Source organism: Castor canadensis, chromosome 7 (genome assembly GCF_047511655.1).
Source record: "Castor canadensis chromosome 7, mCasCan1.hap1v2, whole genome shotgun sequence".
Classification (NCBI taxonomy): Eukaryota; Metazoa; Chordata; class Mammalia; order Rodentia; family Castoridae; genus Castor; species Castor canadensis.
Window position 1 is genome coordinate 9,205,005 of NC_133392.1, and position 19,252 is coordinate 9,224,256.

Here is a 19,252-nt window from a genome sequence, read left to right on the forward strand (position 1 = left end):
AACGCAGATCATTCTGTTCACAGTTAGCTAAACTTCAATGATAACTTAAGTAAACAAAATTTTAAAGTCACCGATACCGAGTGATAACAGAGTAAGTTCTAAGACAAAACTAGAATTATGCGCGAGCAAAACTATTCCTAGAGTTTAATACCACCTTAAACATAACTGCACAACTCCGACAGTCCACGTTTCTGTAAACGAATTTCCTTTTTAAAGGTGTCAACAATCGTCTACCCGCCTCTCCAGGAGATGCTGGGCGTGCACACTTGTTCATCTTTCTACCCTACGGGGATTTAAAAAGCTCCCAGTCCCACCTCCTCTCCCCATCCCCAGCTTCAAGGTCTTCCTGCAAGTCCCAATTCGGAATCTACTTCCACAGGCCCGAGGTCCCTTTCCATGCCGTCAGCCAGGCGCGCAGACCTCAACACCCTTCATATTTCCGTCCTCTCGGGCGTCCAACCACCCAAGGCCACCCACGTCCCTCGGCGACGACAACTCCCGACTGAGATGCCACGGGGCACCGCGGTCCCGCGACGCCATTCAACTGCCAGCCTCCACCTCAGCTCTCTCTAAGGCGAGAACGCACGTGGCGGGTGTGGAGTAAAATTCCGGCCCCAGTTGACGGCCGTCCGCCACGCTGGGCGCCCCAAGCACGGCAGACGCGCTTCCCGAGCCATACGCTGGAGGCTGGAAGGGCCGGGGCGTCCACTTCCGGGGTCATCGGGTCAGAAGTAGGTCCTGCGGGTTGCGTGGAGCGAGACCACACCCACCTGCCCACAGACTCCTCACCCTACCCCCTTTCCCCATCCGTCCCGCAACCGTTCCTTGTGCGCGCCGCCGGCTAGCTCCCCACAGCCAACGTCGAAAAACGTTCCCGTTCCGCGCGCAACGCACTGCGCCTGCGCACTGCCCTAGCGGCAGGTGCACTGGAGCAATCAGCGCACATGCCCTGCCCTCGATCTCTTGGCCTGCAGATTTGAACGCCCTCCTGCAGCAAGACGGCAGGCGCATGCGTGTCTCCGCCTTGGTGAGAGACGCGCCACTCGTCTGGAGTTGGAAGTCGGACAGGCCGGAAGTCGCTCTGCGTCCTCACTTCCATTCTGCACTGTCGGAAACTCAAGCCCTGCGAGAGAGGTTCCGGGGCTGTCCTGGGCTGGAGGCGGCGGAATGGAGACCAGGACCGAGGACGTGGGTCTGACCCGCGTCCCGACGCTGACCTCCTCCTGGGATGCAGAGTGCGGGGCCCTGACCCAGAGCCTTCTTCTCGCCCGGACTGGTGTCGGCGCCCAAGACGTGGACTGGGAGGAGCTGCTGGCGCCGCCTGCTCCGGGGTGCGCCGCGCCGGCGGGGATGGGGTCGTGGCGCTCGGTGACAGGCGCGCTCCTGGGGAGCCGGGAGGGGTCGGGGCAGCGGGAAGGGGCTCTGGCCGGGGAGCGGGCCTGCGAGGCGGGCGAGGTCCCGGGTCGGCGGGGTCGGGCCGGGCCGTGTGGGCGGCGGGCGGCCTGGCTGGGAGGCGGGAGCGGCCTGGACACTCGGATTCCCGGATCCCAGTGTCCGTCGGGGCAGCTCGCCACGTCTCGTGTCCGTCTGAGTCCGCCTCGCCCGCCTTCCCCAGAGACCTTTTGTCCCCACAGACAGGTGTGAAGAGTAAGTAAATAGAGCCCGATGATAGGGAACCGCGTCTACTTAGAAAAAGACTCACTTGTCTTTTCTGTGCGCACAGAAGCTGTCGGGTAGAAGTGTTTAATTAACCGAGACTCAGTCCCAGGACTGAGTAGAATGCCCATCATCAGGAAAAAGCAAGGGGAATGCCCTGACGTTGGAAGCCTCCATCCCTTATTGATTCTGTGCTGAGCATCTCTGATGTTTGGGAGGATTTGGACCTCAGGATAGTGGACATGAGAAGAAATGGGGGTTGTGAGCACAGTCCAAAAAAACTGCACTGTATTTATTGTTTTTAAATCAATTTTCTTCGTAGCCAGGATCTGGTGAGTCTGAAGAACAGCCTGAGCTCCCGAAGTGAACACCCCTGCTTCCTTTACCTGAGGTGTGGCCCTAATGGAGGTGAAGAAATCCTTTCTGTTGGCATTCTAAGTTCAGCAAGAAATATGGAAGTATACTTAGGGGAGGAGTACTGTGGAACCAGCAGAGGCAAGAATGTCTGCACTGCCCTGGATAACAGGTTTGTGATTTGTCCAGACGAAAATGTTCTCAGTTTGTTTCTTTGTTTTTTCCTGGGTTTTGCGATAGTTATTGTGTCTAGAGAGAATATAAAAAATGTGCCAGTAAGTATAGAATGTTAGACTGTTAGGCCTTTTAATGACAGTCTAGATCAGCCTATTTTTATAAATGTGGAAACTGGAAGTGAATTGGTAAACAGTTGTTGCTAATTAGTGGATAAATGTTATTGAATGAAGTGTTTCCTGTCTCCTTTAACTCACAGGGATATGTCTTCCAGACATTAGTTAGTCTGAAACACAACACATTTTCTTCTAAGAAGCCTGTGGCAAATGGTATAGGAATCTAAGACTTTGCCATGTCAGCCTACTTATTAACCTGTTATAAAACTTACAATTTGTCATTTTCTTCTTGGCCTCTTACAAAGATTCTGCCTCAGTCTTAATATAATCCTCAAAATGAACTGTTTTACATCCTCACATGTTGGAAATAACTGTGTTTTTTGAGCTTTAAAATGTGATTGTGTATGTGTTATCTCATTCAGTTTTCTCATATAGTTAGTAAGTGGATTTACTAGATGTAATAGATGTGGTCCTTATACTCCAGTGGTCGGGGTCCCAACACATTTTGCTTTACCAGGAAAAGGGAATCTCAGGGTGAAAGTTTTGTCATGGAAACACTTTTAAATGTAATGGATGAAAGTAAAAAATTCTTTTTTACTTTTAGTGAACATGAAAAGATTATTTTGTACAAAAAGTATCTAAAATTGGAATCTTCCACACATACTTGTAAAATAAAGGTAAGTCATCATCAAATTTTAACTAATTTAAATTTTAACTAAGTTGTCTTTCTGTATCTTTGTATTTTCTGTTGATTTGGCAGTACAAGTCCTTGGTCCCTGTTTATTTCAGAAATTCTTAGTATACATGTTGAAGGAAATTACTTTTCTAAGAAAATGATCAATCCTTCTTAATACTGAATTCTTTTAAAGTGTTAACATTTATTACCCATGGAAAATGTGTTTGTCAGTGTAGTGGTGCTGTATTTTGAGGCCTGGGGAAACTGAATTAAGAAGATTTTTTTTAAATCTGTATGTAAAACTGTGGTTAAAAAAAAAAAAAAAACCCACAAGCAAAACTTTGGTCCCATGGATAAAGAAGAATGGATAAGAGAAGTTTCAGACAAGAGAACCAAAAATTTAAAGGAGTTTGGACTGTTGTCTTCAGCATGAAAAATTGTGAGGGTGAACATTAGTGATGTCAGAAGAGACTAGGAATTGGGTACAGGGTTGGAAATCTTGAACCCTGTTATTAATTCAGCTCTGTTACTGACTAGCTCTTTGTCCTTGGCCAGCTTACGTCCTGTTTGGACCTACTGTATGAGTAAAATTAAGGGACTGAAGACACCAAATTATTAGGTTCTTTTCATCTCTGAAATTATTTGTTAATTGTCATCAGTTACAGAAAGTTGTGAGACTTAGTTTTAGGGTAAGGAAAAAAAAAGTGATTTCCACAGCAGTCAGAGAGCAAATTCACAGAACTCATTATTTCAGGATGTTGCTTTAGGTAGTATATTCCAATAGCTTCTAAAGCCATTTAAATAAAGTGATCTCATTCATCCAGCAAATATTTGAGTGCTTGTTGATTCGAGATACTGTCCTAGACATTCAGGAATTATAAATTATAAGATAACGTGAACTGCCTCCCTCATGTGGCTCATATTTTAGTGACGCAAGACAGGTAACACGTAGATTCACTCAGTGAGATACATATATGTATGGTGAGAAAGACTTGGGATTATAAAACAAGAGGGATAATAGGGAGGTTTGGAGGTAGACAATAAGTTTAATGGGTGTTTCTTAATTGTAGAGGACTATCACTTATTTGGGTGCCACATTCAGAATTTTTAGGTCATGGATCTATATTGACTTCCATCTCTGTGACACAAGGGTCTGTGTATGTCTCTCAAGTGAATATTTTTTTGTAACTGTTCTGTGTAAGCACATGAGAGTGCAGAGGGTCCTTTCATTTAGGTAACCCCTTGGGTATACATGAAGCTTAATCTGGGGCAGTAGTACGTGAAAGGTAAAATAAAAATAAGTATTCCTAATAAAGAGTTTTGACCACCTACTCAGTAATAGATAGTGGATATTTTGCATATAAACCTTTTAATCACCACGTGAAGTCATTGCTATTATCCTCTCTCATTTTATTGTTGATTCAGATGTAGCATTTGCCCCAGGGTCACACAGGTTGTTGAGTAGGAGAGTAATAACTTAAGCCCATGTGTGTGTCTGATCTAAAACCTGTTCCCTTCCCATTTTGCTACTCTCTTGGGTGTACCACATGTGAAATGTGTTTTGATTCAGAAATATGGACAGCCTAAACCATCAGAGACTGCAGGTAGAGCCTAGAAGTAGAACATTTGTGTAGCATTCTTGAGACCCTGGTTCTATCCCCAGCTCTGCAAAGAAAAGGAAAAAAAAAAGGAAAAACTACTGTGAGAGAAGCCAGCAGCATAGGTTCCAAGCTTGACTTTCACTCATTGAGTCTCCTTTGACAAGTGAGAAAATCACCCCAAACTCACCTTTGTGTTTTGTGTGTAAACTAAGTTAAATTGTATCATGTTGTCACTCCCTCACAGTCCTAAATTCCAAAAGACTGAATTATGTTTAGAATTTCAGTAAAACTGCAATGGCTTCTGGACATTGTTATGTTGTACTAAAAAATATTAAAGCAAATTAAGGTGTTTGTCAAGGTCTCAGATTTGTGTGGTTCGTTTTTAATTCCTTAAGTAAGTAAAACTTTAACTGCCTATTTTTTATTTCATGTGCATCTTTTAGTTTGAGTAAGATTTATTTACATAGTTGATCTGAGTGTTGTAATAAATTGGAATTTTTTTCTATGACTACTATAAAGAAAACTTAAAAATATATTTGAACTTAATTTTTAGATTCTAATATCCCTCTCTTGCTTTGGCAATACCAAGAAATGACCTTAAATGATGATCTTTTAAAAAATATCATTATTATTTTCTGAAACTTTTTCTTTCATAATAGTTGCTGTCCTTTGGTGAAAAGCAGTGTGTGTTCATCAGTAAAGTTGTGGTACACATGAGACCAGTCTCAGCAGATTCTTCACCCAGCTTTCCTGCTCTAGGATCAAGGTTAGATCTTGACAACATCCAAACCATAATGGAGTCCATGGGTTCAAAGTTATCACCAGGAGCTCAACAATTGATGAATATGGTTAGGTTTCAGCAGCAGGTAAGTAGAAATAGATTCCTTCTCATTAAAATTTGAAAATGATGGCCTTTAATAAGATAATGCACTATGTAATTTTTAAAATTTTTATTACTGATTTAACTATCATCTTCTTAGTTTTGTAAAAGTCATATTTTGTAGACTTTCCCTCTTATAAAATGTTTTGACAGCAGATCTTCACAATTTTTCATGAACTCATTCACAAGTATTAAGCGTTAAACAGTGTCTCGGTGAACAAGGCACTGGTTTGAGCACATTTGAGAGTGCAAAGATGATCACTTAGTCAACAGCTTGTCTTTTAGGATTTTTACAGTTAAGAGCACATAAGAGGGGAATGATGAGGTAGCTTAAAAAAGAAAAGTTATTCCAGAGAAAAGATAGTGTGAATAAAATCTTCATTACTAGTAGGAATGAGATATAGCTGGGAAATGACTAGAAGTTTATTTTTCTGGGGTGAATAGATGGGGAAAGTTTAAAGTAGATTTGTGCTAGATCATAGGGACCTTTGAATACTACCTTAAATTGGTAAATATTGCTGGCCTATTTTAAGAGATTTTTAACCCAGTATTGCATGCAAAGTGAATCAAAGGAAAGTGAGATCACTACAAGGAGACCAGCTATACGGGATTTCCCTTGTCCAGATGAGAGTTGATAGTGCACAGTACTAAAATAATGGAGCCATTGGGACTAGACAAGCAACTTAAAATTGTGTGGCAGAAAGAGTCACAAGTGAAAGAGGTTTTGAGGATGGCAGTATCAGAAATGCAAATAGAACCCAAGGGCAGAGGACACTTGGAAAAAAAGGAGTTTAATTCTGGTAATATTGAGGTTCAACTGTGAATAAGACATTACCTGGAAGAATGGTACAGCATTTGGAAGCAATAGGATTGGGAGAGCCTCCAGTGGCTGGAAGGGAGGTTTAGAAATAGACCCACAGTAAGAACATTGTGGAGGAAGACACCAAAACTAGGAAGAAAGACCCTTGGAGAGTAGATACATTTGGTAGAGTATGGGGAGAGGAAAAGGAAACCAGAAGAACAGAAGACAGCAATGTGGTTGAATAGCAAGAGAAAAGTTTTGTTGTCAGGAGAGATGACGTAAGGTTCCTATACTGCCATTTCTTCCAGTTCTGTCTCCTTAGACAGGTTCAGTCATATTTTTAATATGAATTCTCATACACAAACTATAAATGATAATGTTATGAAGGCCACAGAATTGCTTTGGAAATTTATGATAAATAATGGAGTTAAAGAACTTGTAAATGCTATGAGGTTTACAAGTACTGATTCAGTGCTAGTACTGAATGTGGACAGAGTAAAGAAAATTAGAAAAGCAGAAATTTCTGGAAATCATTGAGAGGAACTTTTTAAAACAAATGGCAGCCTATTATTTTCTTCCTTTCCACTATTATCTTTCCTGGTTACCTCAGTAGGTTTCTAACTGGCCTCTTCTTCAACCTCAGCCCACCTTTCACATTGCAACCCAGATGAGCTCAAATATAGATAAATCTCATGCTTCCCTTGATAAAGCCCCTGGGGTTGCTTCTCTTTGCATTTAGGATTAATCCACATTCTTTATATTGATCTCTGATATCTTAGCCCTTCCTGCCTCCTCACCCTCATGGCCCATTACATTTCCTTAGGAACATTGTTCCAGACATTCTGATATGTATATTTGTCAAATCTCTAAGATTTGAGACCTCTGTACTCAACTGTTCTCTTTGGCCAGCACTTCCTCCCTGATATTACTATATCTCCATTTTCTTTTTCTTTTTTTTTTTGGTACTGGAACTTGAACTCAGAGCCTACAACGGAAGCCACTCCACTGCCCCTTTTTTGTGATGGGTTTTTTCAAGATAGGGTCTCATGAACTATTTTTTGCCTGGGCTGGCATCGGACATGATCCTTTTGCTCTGCCTTAGCTAGGATTACAGGCGTGAGCCACCAGTGCCTAGCATATCTCCATTTTCTTAGTCTGCTCTCATCTTAATCATTATATCCTTAATGAGACTGTGATCACCAGCTTAAAGTAACTATCTCCAACTCTATCATAGCTTCATCAACATCCCTTTGACCACTTTGTTGCTACATATTTCTTTGTTGTTATTTGAACTCAGAGCTTATGCACTTGCAAAGCAGGTGCTTTACCACGTGATTTTGGAGATGGTCTTGTGAACTGTTTTCCAATCTGTATTACAGGCACAAGCCATCTGCATCTGCTTGTTATATACTTATTTCTTGCTCTTTATCTCACTGAAGTATAAACTACCTGCAAGCAGACTTAATCTATCTTGTTTATGGTACAAAGTGTATATACATATGTATGCCATTTAGATTTTATCATCTAAATCTTTCTTTTAGATATTCAGGAAGTCAGTATAAATAGTGTTGAATATAAACCATATTATGAGGGATCAACTAGGTTTTGAGATACAGAGATACTGAGTTTTGTTGGTTTTTTTTTTTTTTCAAGAACTTTAGGCATAAAGAGGAAATTAGAAGATAAGTATAAAGGAATATTGAGGATAATGAAAGTATTTATCAAATTTGTGAGATTTAAGCTTTTTAAAGAGTTTAGGGTGGGTGGCTTTTCAAGTATGGGCCATAAAACACAAAGCCCTTTGGAATGTCATCCAAATGCAGATTTGGATTACAAATCTTACAGATTACTTACTGTTACCTGTTCAGTAGGGTGGCACCAGTCTAGGCATCAGCATGAAAAGTCACACCCGGGTAAGTCTCATGCATATTGTAATTTGAGAGTAATACTTTTAGTGGAAGATTTTAAAAAGGAAAAATAGTTTTGTGAAAGGATTTTGGAAATGATTAGAGGAGATTAATGAATTAAATATAACTAGTTCACTGATTTCTGTCATTAATTTATTACTGTTGTTGTACTGGGGATACGTTGTGATATTTATAAAAATTAGTACAGTATATTGTAGTTGAATTCACCACCCACCTCCATTCCTGAAATAGTTTCGACAGGTCTCATTTTTCCATTTTCATACATGAGTACACAATGTTTCCACCATATTCATCCTCTTACACCCTTTTCTTGCATCCTGCCCCCTCCCACTAGTGCCAAACTCCCAGAGAGAATCTGTTTTAACTCCTGTTCTCCATTTTTGGATTTCTATCTTTTAAAACCTTATCTTTGGAAAAAATGAAATTAGATGGTGAGTTTTTTATTTGGACTCTGTCTTTATATTTTTATGGCTTTATTCTATAGATAATGTTTTCTTTTCCTCAGTTTCAATCAAACAGAAGTGTTAGTGAAAAATAATGTGTTCCCCACTGGTATTCTAATCTCCAGTTGTAAGCACATTAACTGTGTATCCTCCTAGAGTTTTCTGTGGGTGTAAAATAGGTTTGAGGTCCTTCTACACAGCCAGCTGTCATGTGTTACTATGTATACTGCAGCCAGAGGTTCTGGAGGGTAGAATTGAGATTATTGGGCCATATGGAGTTGTATTTTAATTTTTGAAGCATTTCTATATTGTTTTCCACTTTTGAATTTTGTATTTCTTCTGATTAATTTGTATAGCCAACAAATTTCTTGTAAATAATCAGAATATTATGTCAGAAAAGAAAAATTTCCATAGAAATACTTTTATGTTTAAATTTTTCTGTTAAAATGTCCTGCCAATGGTCACCCATACTTTTGACATGGACTTCAGTATAAATACATTTATACTAAATGTATAAATGTTAGTATAGATTTGTCAGTTTTGCACTGTACGTTTTTTGAGGTATCAGAATTAAATGAGTTTTTCCATTACGATTGTGTAAAGCTCTTTTGAAGCAAAGGAAAGGTGTCTAATGTTAAAGTTTTGTAAAAGTAATTACATATAATTCATCTTGTTCCAGGAGCATTTTAAGGTCTATTCAAAACTTGAATTTGATAGAACAAGATAAGTTGACAATGGGTTAATATTTCTTTATAAAGAACCTTTCTTCCCAAGTGCAGTTGGCCAAAAGAATATAGGTGGTTACCCCCCCACCCCGCCACTATACACACTTCCTTAGTCTTCATTCTACTCCTTTCCTGTTTTATTATTACCATCTCCATCCCATGATATGTTTTCTTCTTCCCTCCCTCCCTTCTTTCTTCCCACATAGTTTCTCCCTGCTCCCCTATGATTCCTAGGCCTCATGAGACTAGGAATTCTAGTTTGATCTGTTTACTGCCATATTTCTTATGCCTGAAATGGAACCTAGCACAGATGGTAGATGTTTATTGAATAAGTGAATGTTGATATGGCTTGGTCTAGTGATGATTTTTATATATAGATGAATATATGAACTGAGTTTCTTCAGCTCATCTTGTTTATTGCTTTTTCAGTCTATCTCTCAGAAGCTGTTGAACAGCAACAAGTGTGGAATGATATCCCCTGATAAAAACCTATATGGTAGGCTTCTAGATTTTGAAGTTAAGATAGAGCCATATTCTGTTAACAGTTCATTAGACTGGAGGTCATTTTACTTTTCTTTAGTAGAAAAATTGAAAAGCCTAATAGAAAGATATGTAATCTTCTCTTAGAACATTGCCCCAGAATATAGCTCACTCTCCTAGAAATTCTTCAAGCAAACAGCCAAATGCTAGCTCATATTAGTATTGGGGATGTCCTAAATGTACCCATAGACATGTAACTTTAAATAGTGTAATTACTCATGTAGCTTCTGTGAAAAAACTCATTGCAAAAGATGTGATCAGGTAAAAATGAGTAGCTTTTAATGTATTGAAAGTTGGGAATGACATACTGAGTTCTAAGAAAATGATCAATGACTGTGACTCAGTTGAGAATACTACATTTTATTGCCATAAATTAAGGAGGCCTTTGTGGTGGAAACATTAAAATATGCCATACATTGTTACCATGCATGCTAGTGTTTATTTTAATATTTTCTTTAGGAAAAGCTACAATGAAATGACTAAAAGCCTTCACCATGGACTTAGGTTGTTTGGGTTTATGTCCTGATCCTGCCACTTGCTAGCTGGTTGTGTTGGTTAGGTATCTTTCACTTTGGTTTCCTGAACTTAATACTGACTAATAATAGCCTACTTCATGAAGATGTTATGAGGATCAAATGAAAGAATGCACAGTGCCAGACTCCTAGTAATTACTCCAGAAGTGAACTGTCATTCTTAACTCTTCCTTATTTACCTTGTTTAGAGTTGTATTCCTATTGGAGAGCAGCTTCAGTCGGTTTTGGGAACTACTGGATACAGGCATATGATTGCACTGCAGTCATCGTCTGCTGCGGGAGCCTTAGACAAGTCGTCCTCCACACCTTTTCCTTTCAGAACTGGATTGACATCTGCAAACATGACAGAAAGCTTAAAGGCTTTCATTGATAAAAGCACACAGCCACCTTGTGACGGAAATACTATAAACCATGATGAGTGTAAAATCATGCCACAAAACCATTCCCTTCTTGAAAATGATCTTAAAAATGCAGTATCTTCTTTCTTACCAAAGAAAGCAAGTGACAACTCAAATATGCCCAACTCTGAGTTGCTGCCCTTTCTCCAGAATTTATGCAGTCAAGTTAACCATCTCCGCATGGGACATAGCACCAAGTGGCCAGAAAACATCTCCAAGTCTGGTGAAGGCATTGTTGGTATCACGTAAGTATTTTATTTCAAGATGTAGTTTAGATTTGGTAGGTGGGTGAATCAGATGAAGGGAAACAGATTTGTCTTAATGAGCACTGCCTGAAGATCTGTTCCTAGAGAAAATTTTAGCAGCTTTACAGTTTACCATTAACATACCTATAGGGAATATCCCTCTGCAGAGTAGAATGGACTGCTTTAACAGGAGATGTTGCACACTTCTCAGGCATTTTGTAGAAGGGATACAATCATCAGCTAAGGGTTGTTGTAGAAAGATATTTGCATGAGTGGGGAGGAGCTGTTTTTTATTTATGTTTGTACTAATTTCTGGCTGACCATGTTTGGCATGCCATTGTAACAGATTTTCTTTATACATTAGGTTTGATCTAGCTATTTTTGGAGTAATGAAAACTACAGTAGGATAGTAATTGTTTATAATACATAAGGTTTTATCCCCTGGTCTCTTAATCCCTTATTTTTGCAGTGTATATTTGATTAAGAAGTGGATAAATATTTAGTGTATTCCTAATCCTTTTGACAGATAAAAGTGTGTAAAAATAGTGTTCTAGCTGAAAATCAGGACTCTGATCATAGTTTTGGCTTATCTATTTTGCCATACTTTTTAATCTCTCTTAGTTTGTAGTTTTCATCTGACAGTGAGGTAGCTGCATTAGCTTGGGATGAAACACTACCAACTACCAATAGGATCGAATTGACATTTATAGAAGATTCTACCAACAGTAGCAGAATACACGTTTTTTTTTTTTTTTTGTGTGTGTGTGTCTGTGGAAGATTCACAGAGATAGCTAATATCTTGTTATAAGCAACCTAACAAAATTGAAGAAGATTGAAACCTTACGATGTATTTTTTCTGACTATAAAGACAAGAAATCATGTAGCAATAACATAAAAGCAACAAGAAATTCCTCAAATACTTGGAGATTAAACAACACACTTAGAAATCTATCATTTAAGAATTCTTAATAGAAGTTTTATGAAAATAGAACCGATCAAGATTTGTTAATGCAGCTAAAGAAGTGTTGGTAAGGATATTTCTAGCACTAACTGCTTACATTGGCAAGGAGAGTTCTCAAATCAATGGCACAAAACCACAATACTCAATAAAAATGAAATAGATAATCCAAACAGTCTTGCAGCTATTATAAAGAAATTGAATTTAAAGCCAGTGTGGTGGTGAATATCTGTAATCCCAGCACTTGGGGGGCTGAGGCAGGGCTACATCGTGAGTTCAAAGCCAGCCTGGGCTACATGGTGAAACCCTGTCTCAAAGCAACAACAAAACAAAAAGTTGAGTTTGTAATTTGAAAGCCAAGAAAATAAAACCAAGGTAAGCAAAAAGAAGGAAATGAAAACAGGAATCTATTTAATTGAAAACAGGAAAACAATAATATAAACAATGAAGTAAAAAGCTGGCTTTTTGAAAATAAAATTGAAAACTTCTAGCAAGATAGGCAAATGAGAAGATGCAAATCACCAATATGAGGAATGCAATTGGGCTATCACCACAGATCCTGAGACTCTTACAAAGATTACAAGGGACTATTATAAACAATTTTATGCTCATAAATTTGATCACCTAGAGGAATGGATTAATTCCTCAAAAACTACAAACTATTACCTCTACTACTAAACTCACCACATGAAATAGATAATGGAATAACCTTACAACCACTAAAAGTACTGAATTTATAATTCAAGAGTGTTATGGTTTGATATGAGGTATCCTCTGAAAAGGCTTATGTCAACATGTTGAAGGCCTGATCCCCAGCTGATGGATCTCATCATCGGAAGGTGATTGGATCATGGCGGATCTGACCTTATGAATGAATTAATCCACTGGTGAAGTCATAATTTGGTGCCCTTATTGGAGGTGGTGGGAGGTGGGACCTAATTAGAGAAGGAGTGCACCTTTAAAGGTGTCTTGTTCTTGGTCCCTTCCTGTCTCTCTCTCTCTACTTCCTGGTCATCCTGAGATGAGCAGGTTTGCTCTGCCACCCACTCTAGCCATCAAGATGTTCTATTCCACCTAGATCCACAGCAATGGAGGAAGCCAAGCATGGACTGCAGTCTTTGAAACTGAGTCAAAACAAATCTTTTCTTCCTGAAGTTGATTTTCTCAGGTGTATGCACAGTAACAAAAAGCTAACACAGAGAACTCACAAAAAAGAAATATTCTGGCCCAAATGGTTCTACCGGAGAATTATGCCAACCATTTAAAGTACGCTGATTTTACATACTTCCAAAAAGTAGAAGAAAAACTTCCCAACTAATTTTATGAAGCCAGTACTGTCCTTATACCCAAATTGGATTGCCCCAAAGAACTTGAAGTACAAAAAATACATGTAGATACATGCAAAATGGATGTCTAGAGAATTATAAATGTTATGAAACACATAGAGGATCTGTGGACTAGAAATTGTAAAATACTGAAGAAAGAAATCAAAGAAGACATAAAATAATGGAGAAATATATCATGTTCATAGATTTGAAGACTCAACATAGTAAAAATGTAGATTCTTCCTAATTGAAACGTGTGGTGTAATTGTTATCAAAAGTTTAGCAAGAGTTTTTGTAAATATGGATGAGGTGATTCTAAAATTTGGAAGTGAGAATTTCAAAAAGGGGGAGATAGAACTAGAAAAAAATTTAAAAAGAATAAAGTGAGACAAATCACTAATAGATTTTTAAGACATTATATCTACAGTAGTCAAGACTGGAGTGGCAAAGGGCTAGACACATAGATGACTAGAAAGCAGAGAGATAGCCTTACACAATTATACCAACTGGTTTTTGACAACGTTGTGAAAGTAATTCAGTGGAGGAAGGAGCTATTTGATATCCATAGGCAAAAAATGAACCATTTCACACTTCATACCTTACATGAAAATTAACACAACATGGATCATAGAATAAAATGTAAAATATAAAACTGTAAAACCTTTCTAAATATATGAGAGAAACTCTGTATGGACTTAGGAAAAGAGTTCTTAGATATGACACCAAAAGTATGATCAATGAAATGAAAAACAGATACATAGATCCCATTATAATTTAAGACTTTTGTCTCTGAAATACCCTGTTAAGAGAAAATATCTGTAGTCACAAGTCCAATAAATGACTTTTATCTACCATATAAAGAATTCACAAAACTCAATGTTAAGAATGCTGTTGAAATAGAACATGAACAAAAGGCATAAAGAATTATTTCACCAAAGAATAAGCACATGAAAAGATGATTAGCACGAACTTCATTGCTTTTAGGGAAGTGTATGTTAAAACCATAAGATACCACTGCACACTTATCTGAATGACTAAAATTTGAGATAAAATCTTAGAGCAGTACCAAATACTGATAAGGATAGGGAGAAACTGGAATTCTCATACATTGCTGGTGGGAATGTAACAAGTTAAAGCTACTCAAAAATATTTTAGCAGTTTCTTAATAAGTAAACACACATTTACCACATATCCTAGCAGTCATCTCCTGGACATTTATTTCAGAGAAATGGAATTTTATGGCCACATAAAAACTTATATACAATTGTTCATAGAAGCTTTATTTTTAACAGCCCCAAACTGGTAAAAACTAAAATGTCTTACAATAGCTGAAAGATTGAAGAAACTGATATATCCATCCATGAAATGCTAATTGACAGGGTTTTAAAATTATTCTTGTACAGGGGATACATTGTGGCATTTACCAAAGTTCTTACAGTGTATCATAGTAATTTACAGTTCTAAAAGCAACAACCTAAATTACTCTCAAGGCATTATGATGAGTGACAAAAGACAACCCCAAGAGATCACATTGTGTATGATCTCATTTATATAACATTCTCAAAATAACAAACTTACAGGGTTGGAGAGCACATTAGTGATTGCTGGGGATTAGGGAAGTAAATGTGACAAGAAGTAGCAGGAAGGAGATCTTGGTAGTTAAGGAATAATTCTGCCTCTTGATTGTGTTAAATATTTGTAAATGTGATAAAATAGCATGGAACTACACATACATTGTATTAACATCAACTTGCTGGGTTTGGTATTTCAGTTAGGTAAAATTACAACAATAAAACCATTGTATATTAACATAAATAAGTATGAAAAATAAGTTATTTGGAGTTTAGTGAATATGATGCTGTTTTATTAAGTCTATGCTGACTTTTGGCAAGCCTCATGTATTACATTGTAGCTTGTACAATCAAATATAGTTAGTAAGAGCATAGTAGAATACTGAGAACAAATTAAGTCAATCTCTGAAAAAATATATACTAACCTACTACTGCCTTCGGAGATTTTAGAAACAGGAGAATTCACTACAAATTCTAGCAGTCATCAGAGCAATGACATAATATGCTGTGTAACTTCTGGAAGAAGCCTCTGTACATTCATGACAGTGTGACAGTGAAATGCTGTCTTACTGTTAGTTTAAAGTCCTTTCGACCTTATTGAGTCCCTGGAAAAGTACTGCAGACCACACTCTGACATTCACTGTTCTAGTGTTCATTGTGAATTTTAGAAACTGGTGTGCTTTTTAATTTTATTCGCCTGTCCTAGTTAAATTGTTAAACATTTTTCTGTCAGATTAGTAAAGAACCCTCCAGTATTTTAGTAAGGTTGTTTGTGTAAAAGAAGAAAAAAACTGTTCAAATTGTAGGGTTGCTTATAGGGTATTTAGAAAATACACAAGTTGACTTTTAAAAAAGGATAAGATGAGTTATTATTTGGGGCTCAAAGTAAAAGCTCTTTCTAAATTCTGTGCTTGAAAGGTTTGTCTTTTATGTTCCCTGTATCTTAATAAAATGAATTAATAAAATAGTGCATTGGGCATTCAGGAGTGTGGGCGCCTCCTATATGTGTATTTTCAAACCTGGCAATGCAGCATCAGGAGACAGGACAGTTGTGGAGATAAATTTCAGTGTGTATGTTGACTGCTTGCATGTATGTTGCATAGCTTGGTTGTTTTTGTTGTTACAATGTTAGAGAAATTGATATACCTTTAATTTTTTTTACTTTTAGAATGGAAGAACAGCCTATTTGTTCCTACTTGGAAAAGATTCTTTCTAGAAATATGGAACTCATGGAAAAGAAGCTTATGGACTATATTGATCAGAGGATATATAAACTCCAGGAGCACATTGATGATAAGATTGCTTTGTTAATGGACTTGCTGCAAAATCCCAACTCCTCACCCAATGGGATGCCTCTAAGACATTATGACTCTGGAGAAAGACTTTCCAATGGAGAAAGATAAGCTCTCAACATTTACAGTGCAATGCAGATATTTATTACATATTTATTACAAAGCCAAAACCCAAAAATGTCTATGAAAAGAAAGTATTTAATATCCTTTGAAGGATCATTGTCTTACATAAAGTGACCTCAGTGTTCATTTTTACTGCCCTTGTTTTTGTGAATCCAGTACTGTACACTATGAGTTAACATGATACAGTCATAAGTTATTTTGTTTGCAGTATTTTTCAGTCTTATAGAAATTTATGCATACTGTGTTGTTTGTTTTAAAATGTTTAAGGATTTCTAATGCAGTTCATTAGTTTGTGTTGTATATTATCTATGTATTTGAACTGAATTTTTTTATTTATGGAAACAGTCTTAGGAGTATGCAAAATGATGCTTAAATGTTTGATTTCTTTTTCTTTTCTAATTGTCGTTGGAAAATTGATACTTCATTCAGATCACCAATTTACATTTTGTATTGTTTTTCTGAGCTAATGAATAAAATGCAATGTTTGACTTGTGTAAGATTAGTTTATACCTGGTATTAGTACTATTTGTTTCACTACAGTGTAGTTGTAGACAGGAAAGTAGAAATCAGAACCAGTCTGCTCATTTTTAGTACTATTTTGGATTTGTTGCTTTACATAAAATGGAAGCATTTGTCTTTTTTGATCTCAGTAACCCCAGTCAATGTGAGGAAGTCTCTTCTTTCTTGATCAGATACAGGTTCTTCTCCTCAGAGTCCTTTTCTGCTATGTTTAGTGTGTGGCATTCTGAGAATGTGAATTGAAGGATTAATGTGTATAAATCAAGGAGATTGCAAGTCTCTAGTAGATTTAATTTTCAGAACTAAGAATTATTGTGTATGTGTTGAAGGATGATCTTAAAAAAAATGCATCCATTTTGGAATCTGTCTCAAGTAAACGGAACACTTACTTTCAACTTCTCTTTACTTAAAATGTTTCATTTTTTAGAAGAGATATCTTATACTGCATTTTTGTTTTGGCAAATTTATTCTTTAAAATGATAGCCAATTTATATATTGCTTGTTCATTTTATCATGCTGTATAGGTAGTATATGGAAGAATATGAAACACACCACAATAACTTTTGCTAGTTTTTTATGGGTCATTATTTATGAGGCAGTAATAACATAGCTGTATATGTCATTTTCTTGCCTGGAGATGTGGCTCAAGTGGTAGAGCACCTGTCTAGCAAGTGCAAGGCCCTGAGTTCAAATGCCAGTACTTTAAAAAAAAAAAAAGGCATTTCCTTATCATGGAGGAGAAATCTGTCTCACTTGGCTGAAACTGGGAGTTCCTAGTCTTGTAGCTTCTGGTAGTCATGCTCTGTCCATTGATTCACATAATACCTCACTGTGGTACACTGGTACCACTGAACGGCCTACCTTGACATCCAAAGTGCACATTGTGTTCACGTGGTGGTATTACAGTTTGTGGATTCAGACAAATGCATAAAGACACATACCCACATCACAATATCTTACCAGAGTAGTTTTACTGATTTAAAATCCTCTGTGCTCCACTCATTCATTCTTCCTGCCCTGGACACCTAGCAATCCCTGACATGTTTGGTTTTGGTTTTGGGTTTTTTTTTTTTTTTTTTTTTTTTTTTTTGTCTCCAGAGTTTTGCCTTTTCCAGAATCAAATCATGCAGCTGTAGCTTTTTCAGATTGGTCTCTTTCACTTAGCAATATGTGTTAAGGATACTTTGTATCTTTGCATGGTTCCATAGCTCATTTCTTTTTGTTTTCTTTCCACCATAAAAATAATTTCTTAGGCAAAGTGGGTTTCAAAGAGCAGAGCCCTTCTGCTCATACTGGCTGACCATGTGTAAAGTGGCTGACATATGCTTCCCTTTAAACCTGTAAGACCTATCACCATCCCCACCATCTTCAGCATCAAAACAACCCTCATGGGCTCAGGGAGGTGAGCTGATTTGTCTACACCTTATATCAAGTAAATGGTAAATATGGGCCTGGAAGCCAGGATTCTGTTGCTTATTCTGCTTTGATCACTCCTGTTTCCCATGCCCATGTGACTGTTTGGTGTACAACTTTGTAATTTAAAACTGGTTTTCATTGACTGTTGATATCCAAGGCTGTTAAGAAGCAACTCTTCTTCCACAGCCAACTCTCTCAAGGTAAAGCAAACCGTAACATCTCCCAGCTGCCCCTTCCTTTCCTACATCACCATGTCCTCATTCTGAAGAATAATCCCACACTGTTGAACAGGGAAGTAAGGATTTTAGTTTTCTTCCCATTCTGACAAGGTCTCCCCAAATGCCCACAAAATACATATATCTAAGATGGCTTAGCACCAATGCTATGAGGGTGGAGTAACCTAAGTTCCCTTTTCATCTGAGGCACTTAGATACTGTGTGACTTTGGCAAACAATTTAAACTTTTTTGGTAGTAAAAGTAACAGTGAAGTTTATTAGGAAAGGAATCTTATAACAGGGTAAAAGTGAAAACATTTCCTGCTTCCCGTGCAGGAAATGGAGTAAAGACTCCAGTTTAACTTTTCTTGACCTCAGTTTTCTCTTCTGTAAAATAGAAGTATATTCTTGTGTGAGCATTTTGACCAGCAACATCAGTCACTTGAGAATTTGTTTCCTATGCAATTTCTTAAGCCCTATTCACCCCACCTTAATGAGGTAGTAGAGACTGTGGGGGTAGGGCTCAGTACCTGTGCTTCCCAAGTGCTTGTGATGACTGCACTTTGAGAACCACTGGGGGTTGGTAAGAGTGGGGGGCTCTGGATCTAGGGTGCTAGGATCCCACTCCACTCCCATTTTTATTACTTTGTAACCTTGTATCCATTAAGTGACTTCTCTGGACTTACATACTGAATGGGAATTGGATTGCTTCTGCTGCTGAGGGTTGTTGACAATTAAAGAAGAAAAGTAGAATCCCACAAT

The 19,252-nt window shown here is 37.9% G+C and overlaps 1 protein-coding gene across 1 annotated transcript; it reads left to right on the plus strand.

Annotated features, from left to right (window-relative positions):
• The first annotated feature begins 1,030 nt into the window (after nt 1-1,030).
• Nucleotides 1,031-16,837, plus strand: C7H10orf88 (chromosome 7 C10orf88 homolog). The gene is made up of 6 exons (XM_020171803.2): nt 1,031-1,331; nt 1,979-2,182; nt 2,905-2,977; nt 5,237-5,443; nt 10,617-11,071; nt 16,094-16,837. The coding sequence occupies exons 1-6, from the start codon at nt 1,168-1,170 to the stop codon at nt 16,326-16,328; spliced, it is 1,338 nt and encodes a 445-aa protein (XP_020027392.1). The 5' UTR covers nt 1,031-1,167; the 3' UTR covers nt 16,329-16,837.
• The last annotated feature ends 2,415 nt before the right edge of the window (nt 16,838-19,252 follow it).

What these genes read in the sequence shown, in the direction of transcription:
- C7H10orf88 (XM_020171803.2), top strand. Translation starts at nt 1,168, where the DNA reads ATGGAGACCAGGACCGAGGACGTGGGTCTGACCCGCGTCCCGACGCTG. An exon ending in TGGTTAGGTTTCAGCAGCAG is followed by an intron (nt 5,444 to 10,616) that starts GTAAGTAGAAAT and finishes TACCTTGTTTAG; the next exon opens with AGTTGTATTCCTATTGGAGA. An exon ending in GAAGGCATTGTTGGTATCAC is followed by an intron (nt 11,072 to 16,093) that starts GTAAGTATTTTA and finishes TTTTACTTTTAG; the next exon opens with AATGGAAGAACAGCCTATTT.